At 45.1% G+C, this 16,950-nt stretch overlaps 1 protein-coding gene across 1 annotated transcript in view; it reads right to left on the reverse strand.

Moving 5' to 3' along the window:
* Nucleotides 1-3,800: 3,800 nt before the first annotated feature.
* The window catches only part of CCDC180 (coiled-coil domain containing 180), a 52,097-nt gene continuing 38,947 nt past the window's right edge, over nt 3,801-16,950 (reverse strand). Inside the window, 9 exon segments of the mRNA XM_054584956.1 lie at nt 3,801-3,932; nt 4,881-5,016; nt 5,754-5,859; nt 7,467-7,578; nt 8,069-8,206; nt 8,793-8,953; nt 12,446-12,587; nt 13,370-13,436; nt 16,706-16,783. Of these exon segments, the coding sequence (XP_054440931.1) occupies nt 3,801-3,932; nt 4,881-5,016; nt 5,754-5,859; nt 7,467-7,578; nt 8,069-8,206; nt 8,793-8,953; nt 12,446-12,587; nt 13,370-13,436; nt 16,706-16,783 (1,072 nt within the window).

Genomic DNA, 16,950 nt, shown 5'->3' on the forward strand with positions numbered 1-16,950 from the left:
GATATAAAAAGCTGCACCCAGTTGAAAGAATGTCAGTTGGAGTAGGAAATTAAGAAAAACTCCAGAGTCCAGTATGTAAAATACTGTAAGTGATAAAACCAAGTGAGTTGACCCCATGTCTAAGATTCTTTATCCTTGCAAAGGGGTTCCAAGTTTGGGCTGTCCTATAGATTAAGAAAAAAGATGGTCTGCAGCTATTTTTTTTTAAATCAGCTTTATCAATAAGTGCATGTAATAAAAATTTAAATGTACAGTTTGATGAATTTTGACAAATGTATTCAATCATGTGTCCACTGCCACAATCAAGATACAGAACTAGTTGATCATTCCAAAAGTTGTGACCCTTTACACTTCATTTCATCCCCCCAACATCCAGCCCCTCACAGTCTTGGGTCTGATTTGTCACTATAGCTTTGGCTTTTCTAGAATATCATATAAGTGGAATGATACAATATGTAATCTTCCGTGTCTGGATTCCTTCATACAATGCTTTTGAGAGTCACCCATGTTGTCACCTATACCAGAGGCCTCTTCCTTTTTATTGCTGAATAGTATGCTGTTGCATGCATGGATATATCAGCTTGTTCACCTGTTCACATTTGATACACATTTGCGCTGTTTCCAGCTTGGGACTACTATGAATAAAGTAGCTATAAACATGCAACATGCAGACTTTTGTGTGGTCCTATGTTTTCCTTGCAAAAAGACTTGGGAGTATAATTGCTGGTTGTAGGGCAAGAGCATGTCTAACTTTGTAAAAACTGTCAAACTGTTTTCTAAAGTGGCCGCTCCATTTTGGACTCCCCTCCTACTTAACCTCCAGGAGTGTATGAGAGTTCCTGTTGTTCCAGATCCTCTCTAGTACTTACTATTGTCAGTATTCTTAATTTTAGCCATTCCAGTAGGTATATAGAAATATCATATTGAATTTGTATTGTCCCTTGACTAATGATATTGAGTATCTTTTCATGTTCTCGGGCTAAGTGTCCATTCTAGATAGATTTTTAACTAAGACATACTAGATGGTCCTCAAAAGTCCCTGGGTAGCTGACATAGGACAGATTAGGAAGTGGTGTTTATTTTCTTTGGGAATGGCCCAAGACCCAAGGAGTTCAAGAATTAACCCCCATGCCCTGAATATAATTGGATTTCAGGGGAATTCAGGGACATTGGAGATGATACAAACTGATTACTCCTTAAACACAATGGTTCTTACCTTTTGGCAAGGAAGAAGGTCAGAATATGTGCAAGTAACACTTAGATGCAAAATCGAGCATATGATTTCAGAGAAGGTCTTCCACTCCCCTTTCTAGGATAACCTCTCTTGAAGTGCATATCAAGGCCCAGGTGTAAGGAAGCAAGATGAATTTGTTACCAGCTTATCCTGGGCTGAGAAAGGTGGGACTATTAAAAGTGTAAAACCTCCATCGAAAGCTCTTCATGCATTTTTGGCCCTAACTGGGGAGTCTGCTCCTTTGGAGAGAGCCACATTGGACACAAACCACCAAAACGCCTCTACAAGGCAGACAGGACCAAAGCTATATAGGTTGAGTTGAATTTCTGACCCTTCCTCCCTTGTCTCAGTTCAGCCAGCACAATTTAAAATGAAAGGAAGACAACAACCATGTTCAAGGACCTATCTGTCTCTCCCTTTGTTTTTATCTCCCTGGTGGATTTTTTTTTGTTTTTGTTTTTTTAGGGGTTTGCAATACAGCTCAAGAGAAAGACTCATCCTCCCTTTCAGAGCCTCTCAGACTTTACAGCCACCAAGGGCAGCGTTACTAACATCCCTCTCACTCTCCAAAATATATAGAGGCAATTTTAGAAACCTCTGGTTACCCACAGCTCACTTCCCATCTGAACTTATCTGTTTCTTCTGTATATTGTCTTCAAAAAGAAAATGCAAACTCTCATTTCTATTACCCCATGTACTACCAGATGAGCCTCAGGGACTTGGTTGTAGCATTATTCAGTGTCTTGAGTAATTCCTCTCCTGGAAAATTCTCTCTGAAGCCCCCACGCAAAAGTGATTCCTCTTTAGCTGAGCTCCTAGAGCACCTGAATTGTTCCTCAAACATGTTTACAGTGGAGGAGACTGTAGGAAGTGAGTCCATGTCTCACCTCCCTTGTGAACAACTTGAAAAAAGTTTAGATTTTATTCATCTTTTTCCCTTCTGAGTTATTTAATCACAAATAATTTTAGTAACAATAATTTTAGCTCCTTTTTGAACCTAAACAACACATTCTAAGTTGTGTATACAGATAAAACCCAGCCTCGCTGGACCTTGTTGCTTACGTAAGGTCAGGAAAACCAGATCCATGACAAAAGAGATCTTTGGACAGGTCTACTTTTGGTTAATCATTAACACCATGATCACTTCCTCTCCTATCAGCTATTGCCTCACAAACAAATGCAGAGAAATTTCTAGACAATTGCATTTGTTTTATCTGAGTAAGGAGAAAAACAAAACAAAACAAAAACAAAAGGGAAGGATTGTCAGAGCCCTGCTCAAATCCAGGCCGTGATACAGTGAGGGATGTGCTGATCAAGCAAAACTCCCTAATCTGCCCACAAAAGCCTCCAAGGTGAGTCAGCTGAAAGGGGCTAATCCCCAGGAAAGATTGATCCCTAAAGCTGTAGAGGCCTCAAGGCCGAAGAACCCTGGAGAACAGGGGATAATGAAAGCTTAAAGCGGTATTGTATAGAGGGAGGTCTTAGAAGCAACAGGGGAGGGTCTTGGATGTCTAAGAGACCCCTCTGTCCCCTCCCAAGCTGTGGGTCATTTACGCAGCTCAACCTTGAACAAGGCCCAGATATTTGGATGATTCCGAGGATGCAGATATTGGGTTGGCAGCTGGTTAAGGACCCAGTTGTGGGGTAGGGCATGGAGGTGGGGTAACTAATACTTTAAACAAAGCAACCAACTATAATATTACTGATCCTGTAATAATTATCAACCAGCTGGTACAAAATTTATGCTGCAGTAGATGGTGAGGTGAGGACAGGTAAAGGCAGTGGAAAGAAACCACATTAGGTATTGAGATGTATTGGAGCCTACCTCATGAGTCATTAAAAGAGAGAAAGCATGTGAAAATGTAGACAGATGCAGAAACAGGAACAGGAGTATGAAGTTGAGGAAGGGATGTGAGCAGCCTGTCCAAGTGACATAGAAAGTAACTGACAATTGAGACCTGACATGGTTGGGCCACTTAGCAATCGAAGAAGAGAACATTGACAAGGAAGAGAGCAGGATGGAGGTTTCCAGAGAGAATGATCTGAGCCTCATGGGATTAAAGAGGCCCTTGGGAAACTTAAGGAAGCCTAGAAGATTTTTTTCCAAAATGCTGTCATTTGGTCAGGCAAGTTGCCAGGCAAATACCCAATTGGCACCGGATTGATTCTTTGTTGGTTCTAGGAATCAGTGCATGGTTGCAATTATAACCCACATTTTGTTAAATATAAAATATACCCTTTTCCAGGAGATTTAATTATTTCATTTTCCAAGAGGAAGCACCAGGCATGACTTTTAGAAGTTATTTCCTTTGAAGTACTCCTGCTTTACGTGACCTACCCCTGTTAACCAGCATCCCTGCTAGCCACATGGAACTCCGCCTTTCACTTCAGTCTTCCTCGTTGGAAGTGATGTCCACATGATGTGCCTGGTCACGATGCTACAGTGCTTGGCACAGAGCAGGGATGGATGGGTGGATGGATGGATGGATGGATGGACAGGCAGATGGAGAGATCAAAAAGAAGCCAATGCAAAAGGAGCCTTTATTTGGGGTGAGCTGAGGGGGTGTCACAAGTACAGGCCCTGGATGGTATGCACAGAGCTCTTCCAGCTGTCCTTCCAGCGCTGAGCCTCCTTCATCTGTGCTGTGTTGTCATCCTGGATCTTCTTCAATTCCTCTTCAAATAATGCTAAATATTTCTAGGAGCAAGGCAGCAGGAGGAGGCTGTGTGGGCAGGGACTTCTGAGTTCTGTGCACTAGAGGAACACTATAAACTGATGGCAGGTAGCTTTTAAACTGCCCCCGCCCCCCGGGTACTGGCAAGAACTCACAAGTCATTTCTTATGTATTTGCCCAACAACCAATCAGGCAGGTCTGATTGTTTTCCTCATTTTATAGGTGGGGAAACTGAGGCTCTGACTGAGTCTTACCAATACCAGGGTCAGCCTACCTCCAGGCAGAAAAAGGTTTCTCTCTGGGCCCCTGGACCAAAGGTCCACACATCTTTAGAGCTGACAGGTCTCACAGGCGGCAGCTGGGTGTAGCCTCTCCCTCAGGCAGCCCCATCGGTGTCTAACAGGCACTTGGGTTCTAGCCCTACCTCTGCCACTTCACAGTGGCATATGGGAGGCACTTGCTTTAAGTCTCAGTGTCTTCATCAGTAACAGGGGAACAACCCTACCTTCCTTGTGGGGTTGTCACAAGGATTCAATGAGACGCTCTTGTTGAAAGCAGAAACTGTCAACTGTTCCACCCACTGCTCCCAGGGCCTCCATGCCTCTGACTAACTCTGTCCCCTTGCTCTGACTCAACTGTTCCTCTGGAAAACCTTCCTTTCCACACCCCCGACCCTAAGTCTGTGTGGAATGTCCCTCTGCTGGGCACCCGCAGCAGCACTGGGGCTCACGCCATCAGACCCACGCTATCACGGGAACTGGCCATTACCAGCAGCTCACGTCCTTGTATATGGGAACATCAACTGTCCTGAGTGTTGACACTGTGCTCTGGGGCACCCTGATGTGTGTCATCTGCTCCATGGTCAGATGTTCGGCACCTGTGATGGGAAGCTCTCTCCCTCCCCAGCCAGCCAAGCTGGACTTCCTTGCGCTCCCTCCAGTGTGCCTATGCCAACCCGCCCCTCCACTCACCCGGTAGACAGCATCTCGGGCTTCCACGGATGCCAGGTGGCCCAAGGTTGTCTTGGCGGTGGTGATTGATGGCGTCTTCCGGAGAAGAATCTTGTTTTGGATGGTGAATTCAGTGGGTTTGATTCCAGGCCACTTCCTACAGACAAACATGCATGTCAAAGCCCCACAGGCTTTGGCTTCCCCATTCTCAGTGCACCCACTAACCCTGGTGGGAAAGGTTAGCGTTCCTTTAAATGTTTTAATTAAAAGAAAAAACCTTCTGAGCATTTAATGTTAAGCTTCTTCAAGTTCTTTTTTTGTACTTTCCTACTGTTTAAATCCATGTGAATAGCCAGTCTTGGGTTCTGTGCGGGGAAGGGGAATGCCATGCCTCTCATTGTTCCCTAATTCCGGGCCTTAGTTTCCTCATCAGTCGGCCAGCCAGGTGGAAGTCGCTGGTTCCTGGTCCTTGTTTCTACTGAGCTGTAAGAGCCACTGCTAAGAACATAGCTGGGCAAATAACTGCCTTACTTCTTCCAGACTCACATTCTTGGGACACAGGGACAAGCACTTTGCTAGCTCTCACCACACATTCACAGTGTCACCAGCAACCCAAAAAAGTGCCTCACACAAGGACAGGCCTCCTTTTCTCTGTGTGGCCCCTCTGCAGGTCCTGACAGCCGCTGAGTTCTCAGCAGGTGCCGGGGTCACTCCAACCTCATTTAACGTTCTCTTCATGATACCACATAAGGGGGGCCGCCATGCCTATTTCCAGATGAGGAAACCAAGGCACAGGATAGAATGCCTTTCCCAGGGTCCCAGTCTGTTTTTTCCACTGCACCGCCCCCAGCAAATACAGCCATTCCCAGTATCCCTCCTGTTCTTGGCTCTCACCTGCTACCCCGTTCAATCAGGGGCTTCTCGCTCTCTTCCTCCAGGGAGAGCTGGGCAAGTTTCTTCCGTATGAGGATTGATGTTTTCTGTTTGGGGGGCTCCATCCCTGGCAGGCAAGAAACAGGTCACTGACTGGGCCTCACCCACAGCCTGCGACCCAGGGGCCCACCTCCTGACCTTACATTCAGGGAAGCGAGGGCTCACTCCCTCCATCCCCACTTGGTGTCTCCCGTGGGAGGCAGAGCCCCCTCCCACAGAAACGCTGACTGAATGCACCAGATATGCAGGCTATCGTCTTAACTTTCCTTATAATTCATATTGAATTTCTTATTTTACTATAATAAAACTCTCTTTGTAATAAAAAATTTGAGTAAATATAATATATTTTAATTACTTTATAGGTTAGTGATAAATGGGTAACTTTGAAGACATGATTTGAGTCTTTCTAGAGCTATAAAGGTAATATGCACATTATAAAAACTTTAATCACCATCCAACCTGGAAAGAGAAAAGATTTTGTAAGTCTCTCATAGTCCCAGCCATCAGAGGCGATCGTTGTCAACAGTCTGGCGCCTGTCCCTCAGGCCTGCCTCTCGTCCTCTATGTCTCTCTCTGTCTCCCTCACACAGATTCATTCACATATATGTGAATGTGTGTGTTTCTATTATGTTGTGGTTTTTTCACGGTATCATGGACAAGTACTGTCGTCTTATGCTTTTACATAACCGTGTTCCTTCCTGCCTTTCCACATTAGCACACGTAGACCTACTAAACCCACTTTAATAGCTGAACTGTGTTCACTGCACATTTCAGCCATAATTTATTCATCCATTCCCCTGTACCTGGATATTAGGATTGTTTCCAGTTCTGTGCAATTTTAAGGCTGTGGTGAATATGTTTTAAAATATATCCTTGAAAAAGTGGGCAACTACTTCTGCTGGATAAATTCCTGAGGTAACAACTGTGAGGTCAAACGTGTGCACATTGAGAATTCTGACAGGCGCCGCCGAGGGCTCTGCCGGGGAGCGCCATCAATGCCACCCTTCCCCTGGGGCCTCAGCCGCCCCTGGGCTTCCCCGCGTTCTCGCCAGGGCTAGCTGCCGCCAAACTTAAAAGCCTTGCGAGGCTGTTGGGGAAAACTGATAATGATAATTATTTTGATAATGTTTATATTTGAATTTTTCCTCACCAGTCAAGTCAAGCACCTTTTACATTTACTGGCCGTATGAATTACTTCTCTTTTGAACTCATGTGTTTTTCCTTTGTCTCTTTTTACAGTTTGACCTGGTGGTGTTTTTTGTACCACAAGGATATTAGGCCTTTCTCTGACCTTAAGGGTATTAGGAATATTTTTCCAGTTTGTGGTTTGTTTTTCCATCTTTTGACATTTTTCTTGTTTCTGTTTTGACCACAGAGAAGTGCCAGCCATTTCCGTTACAGTTTCTGGCTGTCATACTTAGGAAAACTGTCCCTGCCCCAAAATGATAAAGATATTTATTTTTAACACATAACCTTTGACCTATTTGGGATGTGCTTTTTTAATTGAAAACAGTGACTTTTAATGAAAACAAACAAAAACATATCAGTCCCTTCAGTGGAGAGTCTGTTTTCATTCTGGTGGAATCGGGGGGAAGCAGACCCCACTCAGGCCCATCCACCTACACCTCACCGACCCCCGGGAGCCAGGACACAAGGCGGCAGTGACCACCTTACTTGCAACCTGGACATCATCGATGGTGACCACTTCATCCAGCTGCAGCAGGAACTTCTCGGTGAAGGTGGCCAAGCTGGCTATGAATAACCGGCCGTGCTTCCTGGCACATTCCTGGAGGAAACATGGGGAGCACGGTGCTGGTGGCAGAGGAGCTCGCCTCTGAAAGCAGGCGAGAGAGGGCCTGGGGAGCTGGCATGTAGCACAAGGCCAAAGCCATGGGTCAGCTGTATCCAAGTTAGCTGGCACCTGGTCCTCGGCCAGGAGGCCTCTCCCAATATGCGACTTGGCTTGAAGACAGAAAATGATTCAGAAATGGCCAAGGGACAACTTACAAAAGAAGAAATACAACTAGACATGGATCTTGAAAAAAAATTCTCATCAGTCATTTTGTAATTAATTTAGAAATCAGAAAATGCAAATTACAACAGCCAACAATAGCCATCTCTATCTATAAAACCTGCCCACTTTCATCCCCCGATTTGGCCATAGTGCCAGCAAAAAGCCATGCTCAGCGCCAGTGGCAGGCTGTCAACTGGGGGAATCTCTCTGGAGGACACTGCAACCCTCAGCCCTGGACTTGGGAGTCGATGGCACCACTGACCTCTAGCTTCTCCCTGGTTGCCATAATTGTGCTGTCCAACTCTGCCTGCCTTTTCTCTTCCACTAGACATAGAGACTCTATTTCTTGGAAATGTGCAGGGTGTCCAAGATTTGGATGGAGACTCTGGGCATTTTTATCCTTCAATAAAAAAAAATCCAGAAATCAGCAGGAATTTTGACCACACTGTTTTAACGTTAGGACCCAAAAGTCACTGGCCTTTGTTCTCTGCAAATTATGGCAATGGCCAGACTGCCATGTGCCCTGACCAGGGTGTGTGATGAGCCATGGCAAAGAAGAGCCATGGTGGGCGGAGAAGGCAAGAAAGGGGCACGGCTGGAGCTGACTCTGACGGTAGGGGGAGAATGAGCTGAGCATCTGTCCAGGACAAGCAGGCTCTGGTCCAAGGAAATAAACAGCATCCACATCCCATGGCTGCAAGGACCAGGTAGACAATCACTGTTGATCTCAATGACGATGGCCACACAGAAGCCAGCTGACCCCCCTCCGTTAAACTCAACAAGGATTTTACTGAATGACTCTTTTGAAGAAGCTGTCGGCTCCACTCTCATTTCTCCACTGCCTGTGTCCCTTAGTCCCCATCCAACAATCCCAAGCCTAGTCCATTGCCTTCCCTGGGACTTAGTTTTTTCCATGCCCTACATCCATTTCTGAACTCCCAGGGCGCCTGGTCCTGGTGAGGACGGCCTGGTCCTACGGTCCCCACCTTCTTTTTCTCCAGTCGTTTATGATAATCCCAGAACTGTTCCCGGATCTCTTTGGCGGAGGTGCAAAATCTTTTCCAGTTGTGCTCCTTGAAATTTTCCATCACCAGCCAACACACCTGGGGCAGCAGCTCCTCAAACCTCCTCATCTGGGCTCGTAATTCTGTGGACATTGGGGTTGGGAGAGAGGACTGAACAGAGCCAAATTGCTGAGGCGATCTCTCCAACAAAGACCCAAAGCAGTCCCCCAAACAAAAAGACTTGGTCTTCAATGTGGTTAATAGCTATTTCATCAAAAGGGTCGTGTGGTCAAACTACTAGAGAAAATATTGAATTAAACAAGTTTAAAGGACTTCTCTTCTATACTCTGCAGGACATTTTAGCTCACTTAATCCTCACCCAGAGATCTACGTTTATTGATTTCAGAGAGAGGGGAAGGCAGAGAGAAAGAGGAACATCAATGTGAATGAAACATTGACTGGTTGCCTCCTGCAGGAGCCCCAACTGGGGATGAAACCCGCATCCTAGGCATGTGCTCTGACCAGGAATCAAATCTGCAACCTTTTTTTGCTGTATGGGACAATGTTCCAGCCAACTGAGCCACCTGGCCGGGGCTCAGCTCACTTAAAATACATCGTGCCTTTAAGCAGTTGTCTCTTCCATTATCTCGTCAAATATTGCCTTGAGTCTCTCTACTAGTCTCCTTCTCCCTCTGTGCCTCTAAATAGGTGTATGTTAGATCTGCTCTGTCCTCCTCATCTCTTCACCTTTCTTCCCAATCTTGATCTGGTTTTCTGTGTTGCATTGTGGATATTTTCTTTGGATTTACCTTGCAGTTCACTGATTTCACTTCCACCAGTGAATAATCTGGTTGTAAAAACCATATATATATATATTTTTTTTTAAATCCTCATCCAAGGATATATTTATTGATTCTAGAGAGAGAGGAAGGGGTAAGAGAGACAGACAGACAGACAAACATCGATGTGAGAGAAACATCGATTGGTTGCCTCCCATATATACCTGACCAGAGACCAAACCCACAACTTAGGTATGTGCCCTGACTGGGAATCGAACCCACAACCTTTTGGTGTGCAGGACAGTGCTCCAACCAACTGAGCCACACCAGCCAGGGCAAGTCATTTATAATTTTTATATTTCAACTATTTATTTTTCCAATATAGGAGTTCTATTTGGTTCGTATTCATATCTACTTGGTCATTTTAATAGTCTATCGCTCCTTACTCATGTTTCCATTTTTCTCTTTTAATTCTAATAAATACATTGTTTTATATTCTGTGTCTGATATATTCAATATATAAAGCTCTTACTAGCCTCATACTGGCATACCTCAAGCTCAAGTTACCTCTTTACTTGTATTTGTGCATGTGTTTTGTTTATTTTTACTGTGACCTTCTTACTCTGGGCACTTTACTTTTGGGAATCCTTGGAGGCCTGAATTGAACGTGGATTTTACTAGAGAAGATTTGTTGTGTCTTTACTTAAACAAGCATCTCAGCACAACTAACTCAAGATCATTTTAAGATGAAGCATCAATGGGAGGTCTTTTGGACAATCCACAGAATCAAAGTGGAGTTCAGGTTTACCTCGGTACGGCTGCAGGTTTACAAACCACATAAGGGCTGGCTTATAGTTGTGGATTCTTATTGGAGTTTTTTTTTTCTTCCTCTTTACCTAGTACCAAGGTTTTTAATAAGATAGTTTCCTTCTAGTTGTGGGAGTGGGAGGGATGGGTTTTGTCAGTCACCTCACTCTCCAGGTAGAGTCCCAGTTTTCTGTGGCTTATGTCCTTTCAGACTTCCCAGTTTGGCGGTTCTGAGGCTTTGCCGCCTGTTCCCAATGCCCCGATGGCCATGAAAACAGTCACCAAAGCCCTTTGGGCAATGGCCAAAAATCACTGCTCAATTTCTCTCTCTAAATTCCTATTTTATTTAATTTGGGGGCCTGTGTGTTTCTTACTTTATAGTTAGCTCCATGCATTTAAAAGATTTCCTCACAAACATATCATATCCAGCATTTTTACATATTTTCACTGGGGGAGTTGGTCAGATTGCTGGACTCCCAAACAGTAAGACATGGAAATGTCCATTTGATGTGAAATGTGACTCTTCCAGAGAGGCACGTAATCTGCAGCATTTCCCAAATCCAGTCGACCACGGAATCTTTCTTTTGAGGAAGATTATATAGGATGGGATCCCACAGAGTTCACTGGGGGGAACACTGAGCTAAAGAAATAAGATACTGTCTGTAGTTTCAATTCCAGTCATGGCACAGCCACAGTAACAAGAGCTGTGGCAGACTGTTTATCCTGTACAAGGCAGGTCTGTGTGAGGGGTTTCCTCCTCAAAAAAGCCTTGCTTAGTGGGTTTTGTCTTTATCTCCAGTTTACAGACAAGGAAACCGAGGCTCACAGCGGTGAGGTGACTTGGTTAGGGTCATACAACTGGGAGATGGCAGCGCTGGGTCTTGGCCCCAGGTCTGACTGCCCCCTCATCCTCTCCCTATTCCATCCCTGCTGCCTCTCCACCAACACAGCAGGCCTACCATGGGCCCGCAGGTTCCCTGACTTACAAGAGGAACAATTGGAATGTACCACAGCATGAAACACACATGGCTGTGGACAAAGGCGAAGAGGAACATGGAGCAATGGACCCAAGGTGGGCAATGGTCATGTCTTCACAACTCCTTTGAATGTCATAAATAATAAAGGTGATGGCAAGATGTCCTCTACCAGCCTGTTTTCACTTCCCTATCCTCCAGGAGGCTGTGTCTGTCACGTTCCTCATCCCAGCCCAAGCCAGGCACGCAGTAGGTGCTGTGGGAGGGTTCTTAAAACGATTAAAAGGCGTGACCCTATGATACACAATTCCATTCCTACTTATACACTCCAGAGAAATTAACACGTGTCCACACAAAATTGTGTACATGAATGTTCTTAGCAATATTTTTCACAACACTTGAAATAACCAAATAGTCATCCATGAATGGATAAACAAAATGTGGTTTCGTGCAGACGATGGAATATGAGTCAGCCAATAAAAAGAATGAAGTGTTGATATACGCTGCCACACGGATGAACCGTTAAAAAATTATGCAAAATGGAATAACGCAGTCACAAAACACCATATACTAAATGATTCCATTCACATGAAAGTCCAGAATAGGCAATTTTACAGAGACAGAAAGTAGATTAGTGGTTGTGCAGGGCTGGGGAAGTGCTGGAGGGACAGGGTGTTCTAAGCCTGCTGGTGTGGTAGTTGCACAGCTCTGTCGATATACTGAATCCATTGAATTGTACGCTCTAAATGAGTAAACTATACATATGTGACTATCTCAATAAAGCTTTCAAAAATATCTGTGCAATGAACAAAACATTTTTAGTTATACAAATCCCCATGTTTCTCAAGAAAAAGAGAACTTTTGGTGGGGGCATTGTTATTTCCTTAATTAAATATGATCAAGGTTTTCTCCCAATTCTAATAATGTCGACTTTTCATCAAGAGGCTCACTCTTCTGCCTTACCTGGTGACCTTCGAGTCACAAGAGTCACATCCAGACCATAAGGCCCAGGTCTAGCTCAGTCAATGGCTCTGTGCCACACCTGAGACCCGCCCACCAGGCTGCCAGCACCTACCTAGGAGGCAGGAGTTGTGGTACTCATCCATCTGTGTCTGGTACTCCAGCATCTTCTTGCTGATGTTCTCCACACACTGTTCAAAGTTGTCACACATGCAATCAGGCCTCGTGATGGTGCGCTTCTCTTTGCGATTAAACTCCTGCTATAGAGAGTTGACAGTGTACGGGCAAGGACTCTCACCATGGGACCCTGGTCTAGGCTCCTGACATCCTCCACCGTGCCCTCAATACCTCCTGGCCTTCTCTCCTGCTGTCCCCTATCCTGGTGACATCTTCCTGCTTGTCTGTCCTTTTCTCCACTGCTGGTATCACAGGGCTATGCAAGGCTCAAGTGAGTGAGCGGCAAAATTCTAGTTATCCTTCAACACCAAAATGGAACCTCCTTTCAATAACCAGACTGAGGACTTACTATGGAGTGCCAAGCTGGTTACCAGGCTGGGGGCCACTAATAAGAATGATCTGAGGCTCCTATTCTTAAGCAGACTGGTAGTGACCTATATACATATATTTTAGGAACCAGCCAACAATGGTGTGTTTATGACAGGCACCAGCAGAAGACTGCACAGACACCCCTGTGTGGCATGTGCTGGAACAGGGCACTGAGTAGCGATTGTCGGAGGACTCCTCAGGTGCCTGCTCACATTGTCCCACCTCTCTCCCCAGGATGCTGCCATGTCGGTCACCCTCCTGCTGGGCACTGGCTGGGGCAGAGATGGGCTTGTTCCTCCAGGAACATGTAGTAGCTAACATACAGTTAGTGTCCAAGAAATGCCTGGTGGCTGAATAAATGGATAAATGAATGAATGAGGTTTAGCTGGGTAGCCACGGTCACGGGGGCTGGAATCCCGTCTCCTCAGTTTCACATGCAAGGCCATTCTCTGCAGAAGGAAAGAGGCAGAGGCCTGTGGGCTGCAGCTCTCACCTCCACGACGTTCATCAGATGCTCGATGCTCTCCCAAAGGAGGGTCAGGATGATCCCTTTAAAATCCCTGCAACACACATGAGACAGATCCCTGAGAGGCCTGGTCTAATCACACCAATGTGGACAAAAACAAATGGACAGAACATTCCGAGGACTCAGCAGCCCAGCCAGGAAGGGAGCTGGACAGTTCATGTGATGCCCAAGCATGTGCCCACCTAATATTTCTGTCTGTCAAGTTCAATGCTTCTTGTGTGTGACAAGCTGTGTTTGGCCCCTCCAAGGGTCTGTATTTTCTTTTGGCCTCATTGGTCCTTGTAATTACTCACTCCTTTGTACAGACTGATTCTTCTCCTGAGAACACTGCTAATTTCCTCTTGGTCACACTTGTTCCTGCTCTTCCTCAGATCCCAGCTTGGTGGCAATTCCCCGTGGCCTCATTCCAATGCTTTCAGCGTGGCCCTCAACCCTACAGCACTCCCCACTGAGAGATTTGGGATTGATTTATGCAACTAGCTGATTAACCTCCATCTCTTGCAGCAGATGGAGATTTAGAATTGTGTGTCTATTTTTCTTCACCATGGAATCCCCAGGCCCAGCGCAGTGACTGCACCTACCCCTGCCTCAGCATTGACTGAAAGAAGAAATAACAATTTCTTATAAATATTCATCAAATGAGCAGGACTACTTGCAGGACCAAACATTTTCCTTCTAATACCTCTGGCCTTTAGGTGACTTTGAACACACCAGGGCTTTATTAGACAAATTTTCACAGATCCAATGGATACCCCTGCCCAGTTACATCAACCATCTCAATAAAGTGAAGTAAGGGACAGATATGTTAGAACTATGTATAGCTGCAAGATGCTTAATTTGTTTACAATTTCTATAAAATGTAACAGTGCCTGTCATAAACACACCATTGTTGGCTGGTTCCTAAAATATATGTATATAGGTCACTTAATCTTTCATTTTATATTTCTTTCATCATCATTAAATTAAATCGAAAATAGACTGAAAAAACAAGAAGGAAAAAATCAGTGCCGACATGTTATTGTGTTTCCTTTTTCTGATTTAAAATAGGTTTGGAATTAGGTTCATGTGTATTTTACATTCTGCTCTTCTTCCCTTGAAGCAGAAGAGGGACTGGCGAGGACTCTCCCCTTGATCAAAGTTGAAGCCGGCTCGGCTCTTCCGAGCCCTCCCTTCAACTCGGCCTCATCCTTGGGCGTTGTCGTGGGACTGCTGGCTTCTGCTTTAGCAAGAATCCTGTTAAGTCAGTTTAAAGACAGTTCCCTGCCCTGGATAGCTGACTCCCCCAGCCTGCCATCAGCAAGAACCTTGTTAAATAGGTTTAGCAAGAATCCCAACGCTCTTGAATTTCCCATCCACTGACCCCCTTCAGTCTGCCCATTGGCTATGTGGCCCCAACTGCCCTTGTTATATTCTGAGTTGAGGCCTATCTCTTCTCTGTTGTGGCGGTCTTGACACCTCAAGCAATAGTCTGGGATAAAGTCTTCCTTCCTGTTTTAACAAGTGTCAGAATAAATTTGTCTTTAATGCCTCCCACCTGCATTGCCCGGAAGGGATCATCTCCAACCTCCCTAGATAAACTGGGAACTCCCACTAAAATCTCTTTCTGTATTGGTTAACCTCAGGCGAAATATGGCATGAACCTGTTCCCCTTTCACTTCTTTGCATTCTAGGGTGACCGTCTTGTCCACGTGCTTGTTCCTAATTTTATTTCCTCCTTTGGGAGCGGTCGCTTCAAATTCTCTTACCCTACTAAATTCTCAAGGTTTCCTTGATAATTTGCTGGGGGCGGGGGGTGGGGGGGGTAGAGGGTTCCAATTTTTAAACATCTTTTTCTTTGTTGTCCTTATCTACTGCCATTGTTTCTTGGCTAGTGGCTATCTATTGATAACTATTAATTGCATTTTATCCCACAGGAATTTAAAAATGCATTTTCCAAAATTTTCCATCTTTTTCATTGTGATTTCCTCTAGTGCCTTTCAGTGTGACAATCCTGTATTACTTAACGGAGGCCTGTGGGTGACACTTGGGAACTCTCTGGCTCTTTTCCACAGCTCTGAGAGGAGGGGGTCTCTTCTACCCATTGCACAGAGGGGAAGACTGAGCTTGGGGAGAAGTCATTCAGCCAAGGCCCCCAATGTAGAGGTAAAAACACGATCAGTCTGATTCTATTTTCTGAGCAATTAACCATTGTGTTATGCCAGGGAAGTCTTCCTGCTTTCAGAGATTAAATAAATTCTCAACTTATATTTTTTCCGTGTAGCCTATGATTTTTTCCTTTAATCACGAAAGAGCTGTGGTGCCCCTATACCGTGGATATCATCTATACCATTCAGTCACACGAAAGAATAAACAATTGATACACATGACAACTTGAATGGATCTCAAGAGCATTATGTGGATTGCAAGAAGCTACTCTGAAAAGATCATATACTGTATGAGAACATTTATATGACATTCACAAAGCGACAAAACTATAAAGAGGGAAAACAGATTAGTTGCTGCTCAGGGTTAGGGATAGCGAGGGACGGGGTGGATATGGCTATAAGGAGCAGCAGGAGGGAGATCTTGGAGGTGACGGAACAGTTCTGTTTTGCATTGTGGTGATGGTTACATAAATCTACACATGTGATCAAATGGAAGAACTATATGAAACTGAGAGAGAGTCAAGGTTTTAACCAAGTGGAATGTCTTTGGGTGTGTGGGGCAAGGGAAGGTCTAGCAGCTGATTAGGACACAACTTCTGGGCCACCTGATGTAAAAGCCACCTTTCCTTGCTTGTTCACAAGACCCAGGTGAGGGGGCTGGTGGAGCTGAGTCTGATGTGGCGGGGGCGCTGCTATGGTGGGACCTGTGATTAGGGGGAAGGAGGACCGTTTGTAGACCTGAACTTTCTCTGAGTGCTTTCGATTTTCTCAAGTTGAAGCTTGGCTAGTTTGCTTGAAATGTAGCTTGAAATGTTTAGTGGAAAATATTTTGTTTTAATCATTGAAATTAAAATAAAGGAAAAGAGGAATGGGGGAGGGAGAAGCATTTAAAAAAGAAAACAAAACCCTTCCCTTAAAGGGGTATGCTGCCCAGCTTCCACAAACTGCTTAGTTTGAAAAAATGTGAGTTTTGGCAAAAATTTCTCAACAAATTCAGAGGAAATGAGTTGAGACAAACTGACCTGGACCCTTAGCTGTCCTTTCGCCACCCCCTCTGGCTCTGCCTACTACTTATTTTCCCCTGAACTGAATCAGGTTTAGCTGCCCCCAGATGGAGGCAACAGGTTGAGATGGAGTTAAAGGAAAAGACGTCACTTACTCAGCCTGAGGAGGTGGCTTGTCCCAGAGCACCTGGTACTTTCTGTCGATTTTGCTGGGTTTGGCGAACGGTATGTTGCTGCAGGACAAAGCTGGGTCAGTGCTCTGGGGGCTGTGGACACACACAGGCTGTATACCAGCCTGCGGGAGCCCCACTTGAGCCTATAGGCAAACTGATTCCCCTGTTTGGGTCTGAGTCCTTCGAGATGCTTCCCTTCTCCTCAGCAGTTCTGGAGACAACCTTCC

The sequence above is a fragment of the Pteronotus mesoamericanus genome, unplaced genomic scaffold (genome assembly GCF_021234165.1).
Source record: "Pteronotus mesoamericanus isolate MK-2021 breed Mesoamerican mustached bat unplaced genomic scaffold, CSHL_Meso_final contig_78, whole genome shotgun sequence".
In the NCBI taxonomy this organism is placed as follows: Eukaryota; Metazoa; Chordata; class Mammalia; order Chiroptera; family Mormoopidae; genus Pteronotus; species Pteronotus mesoamericanus.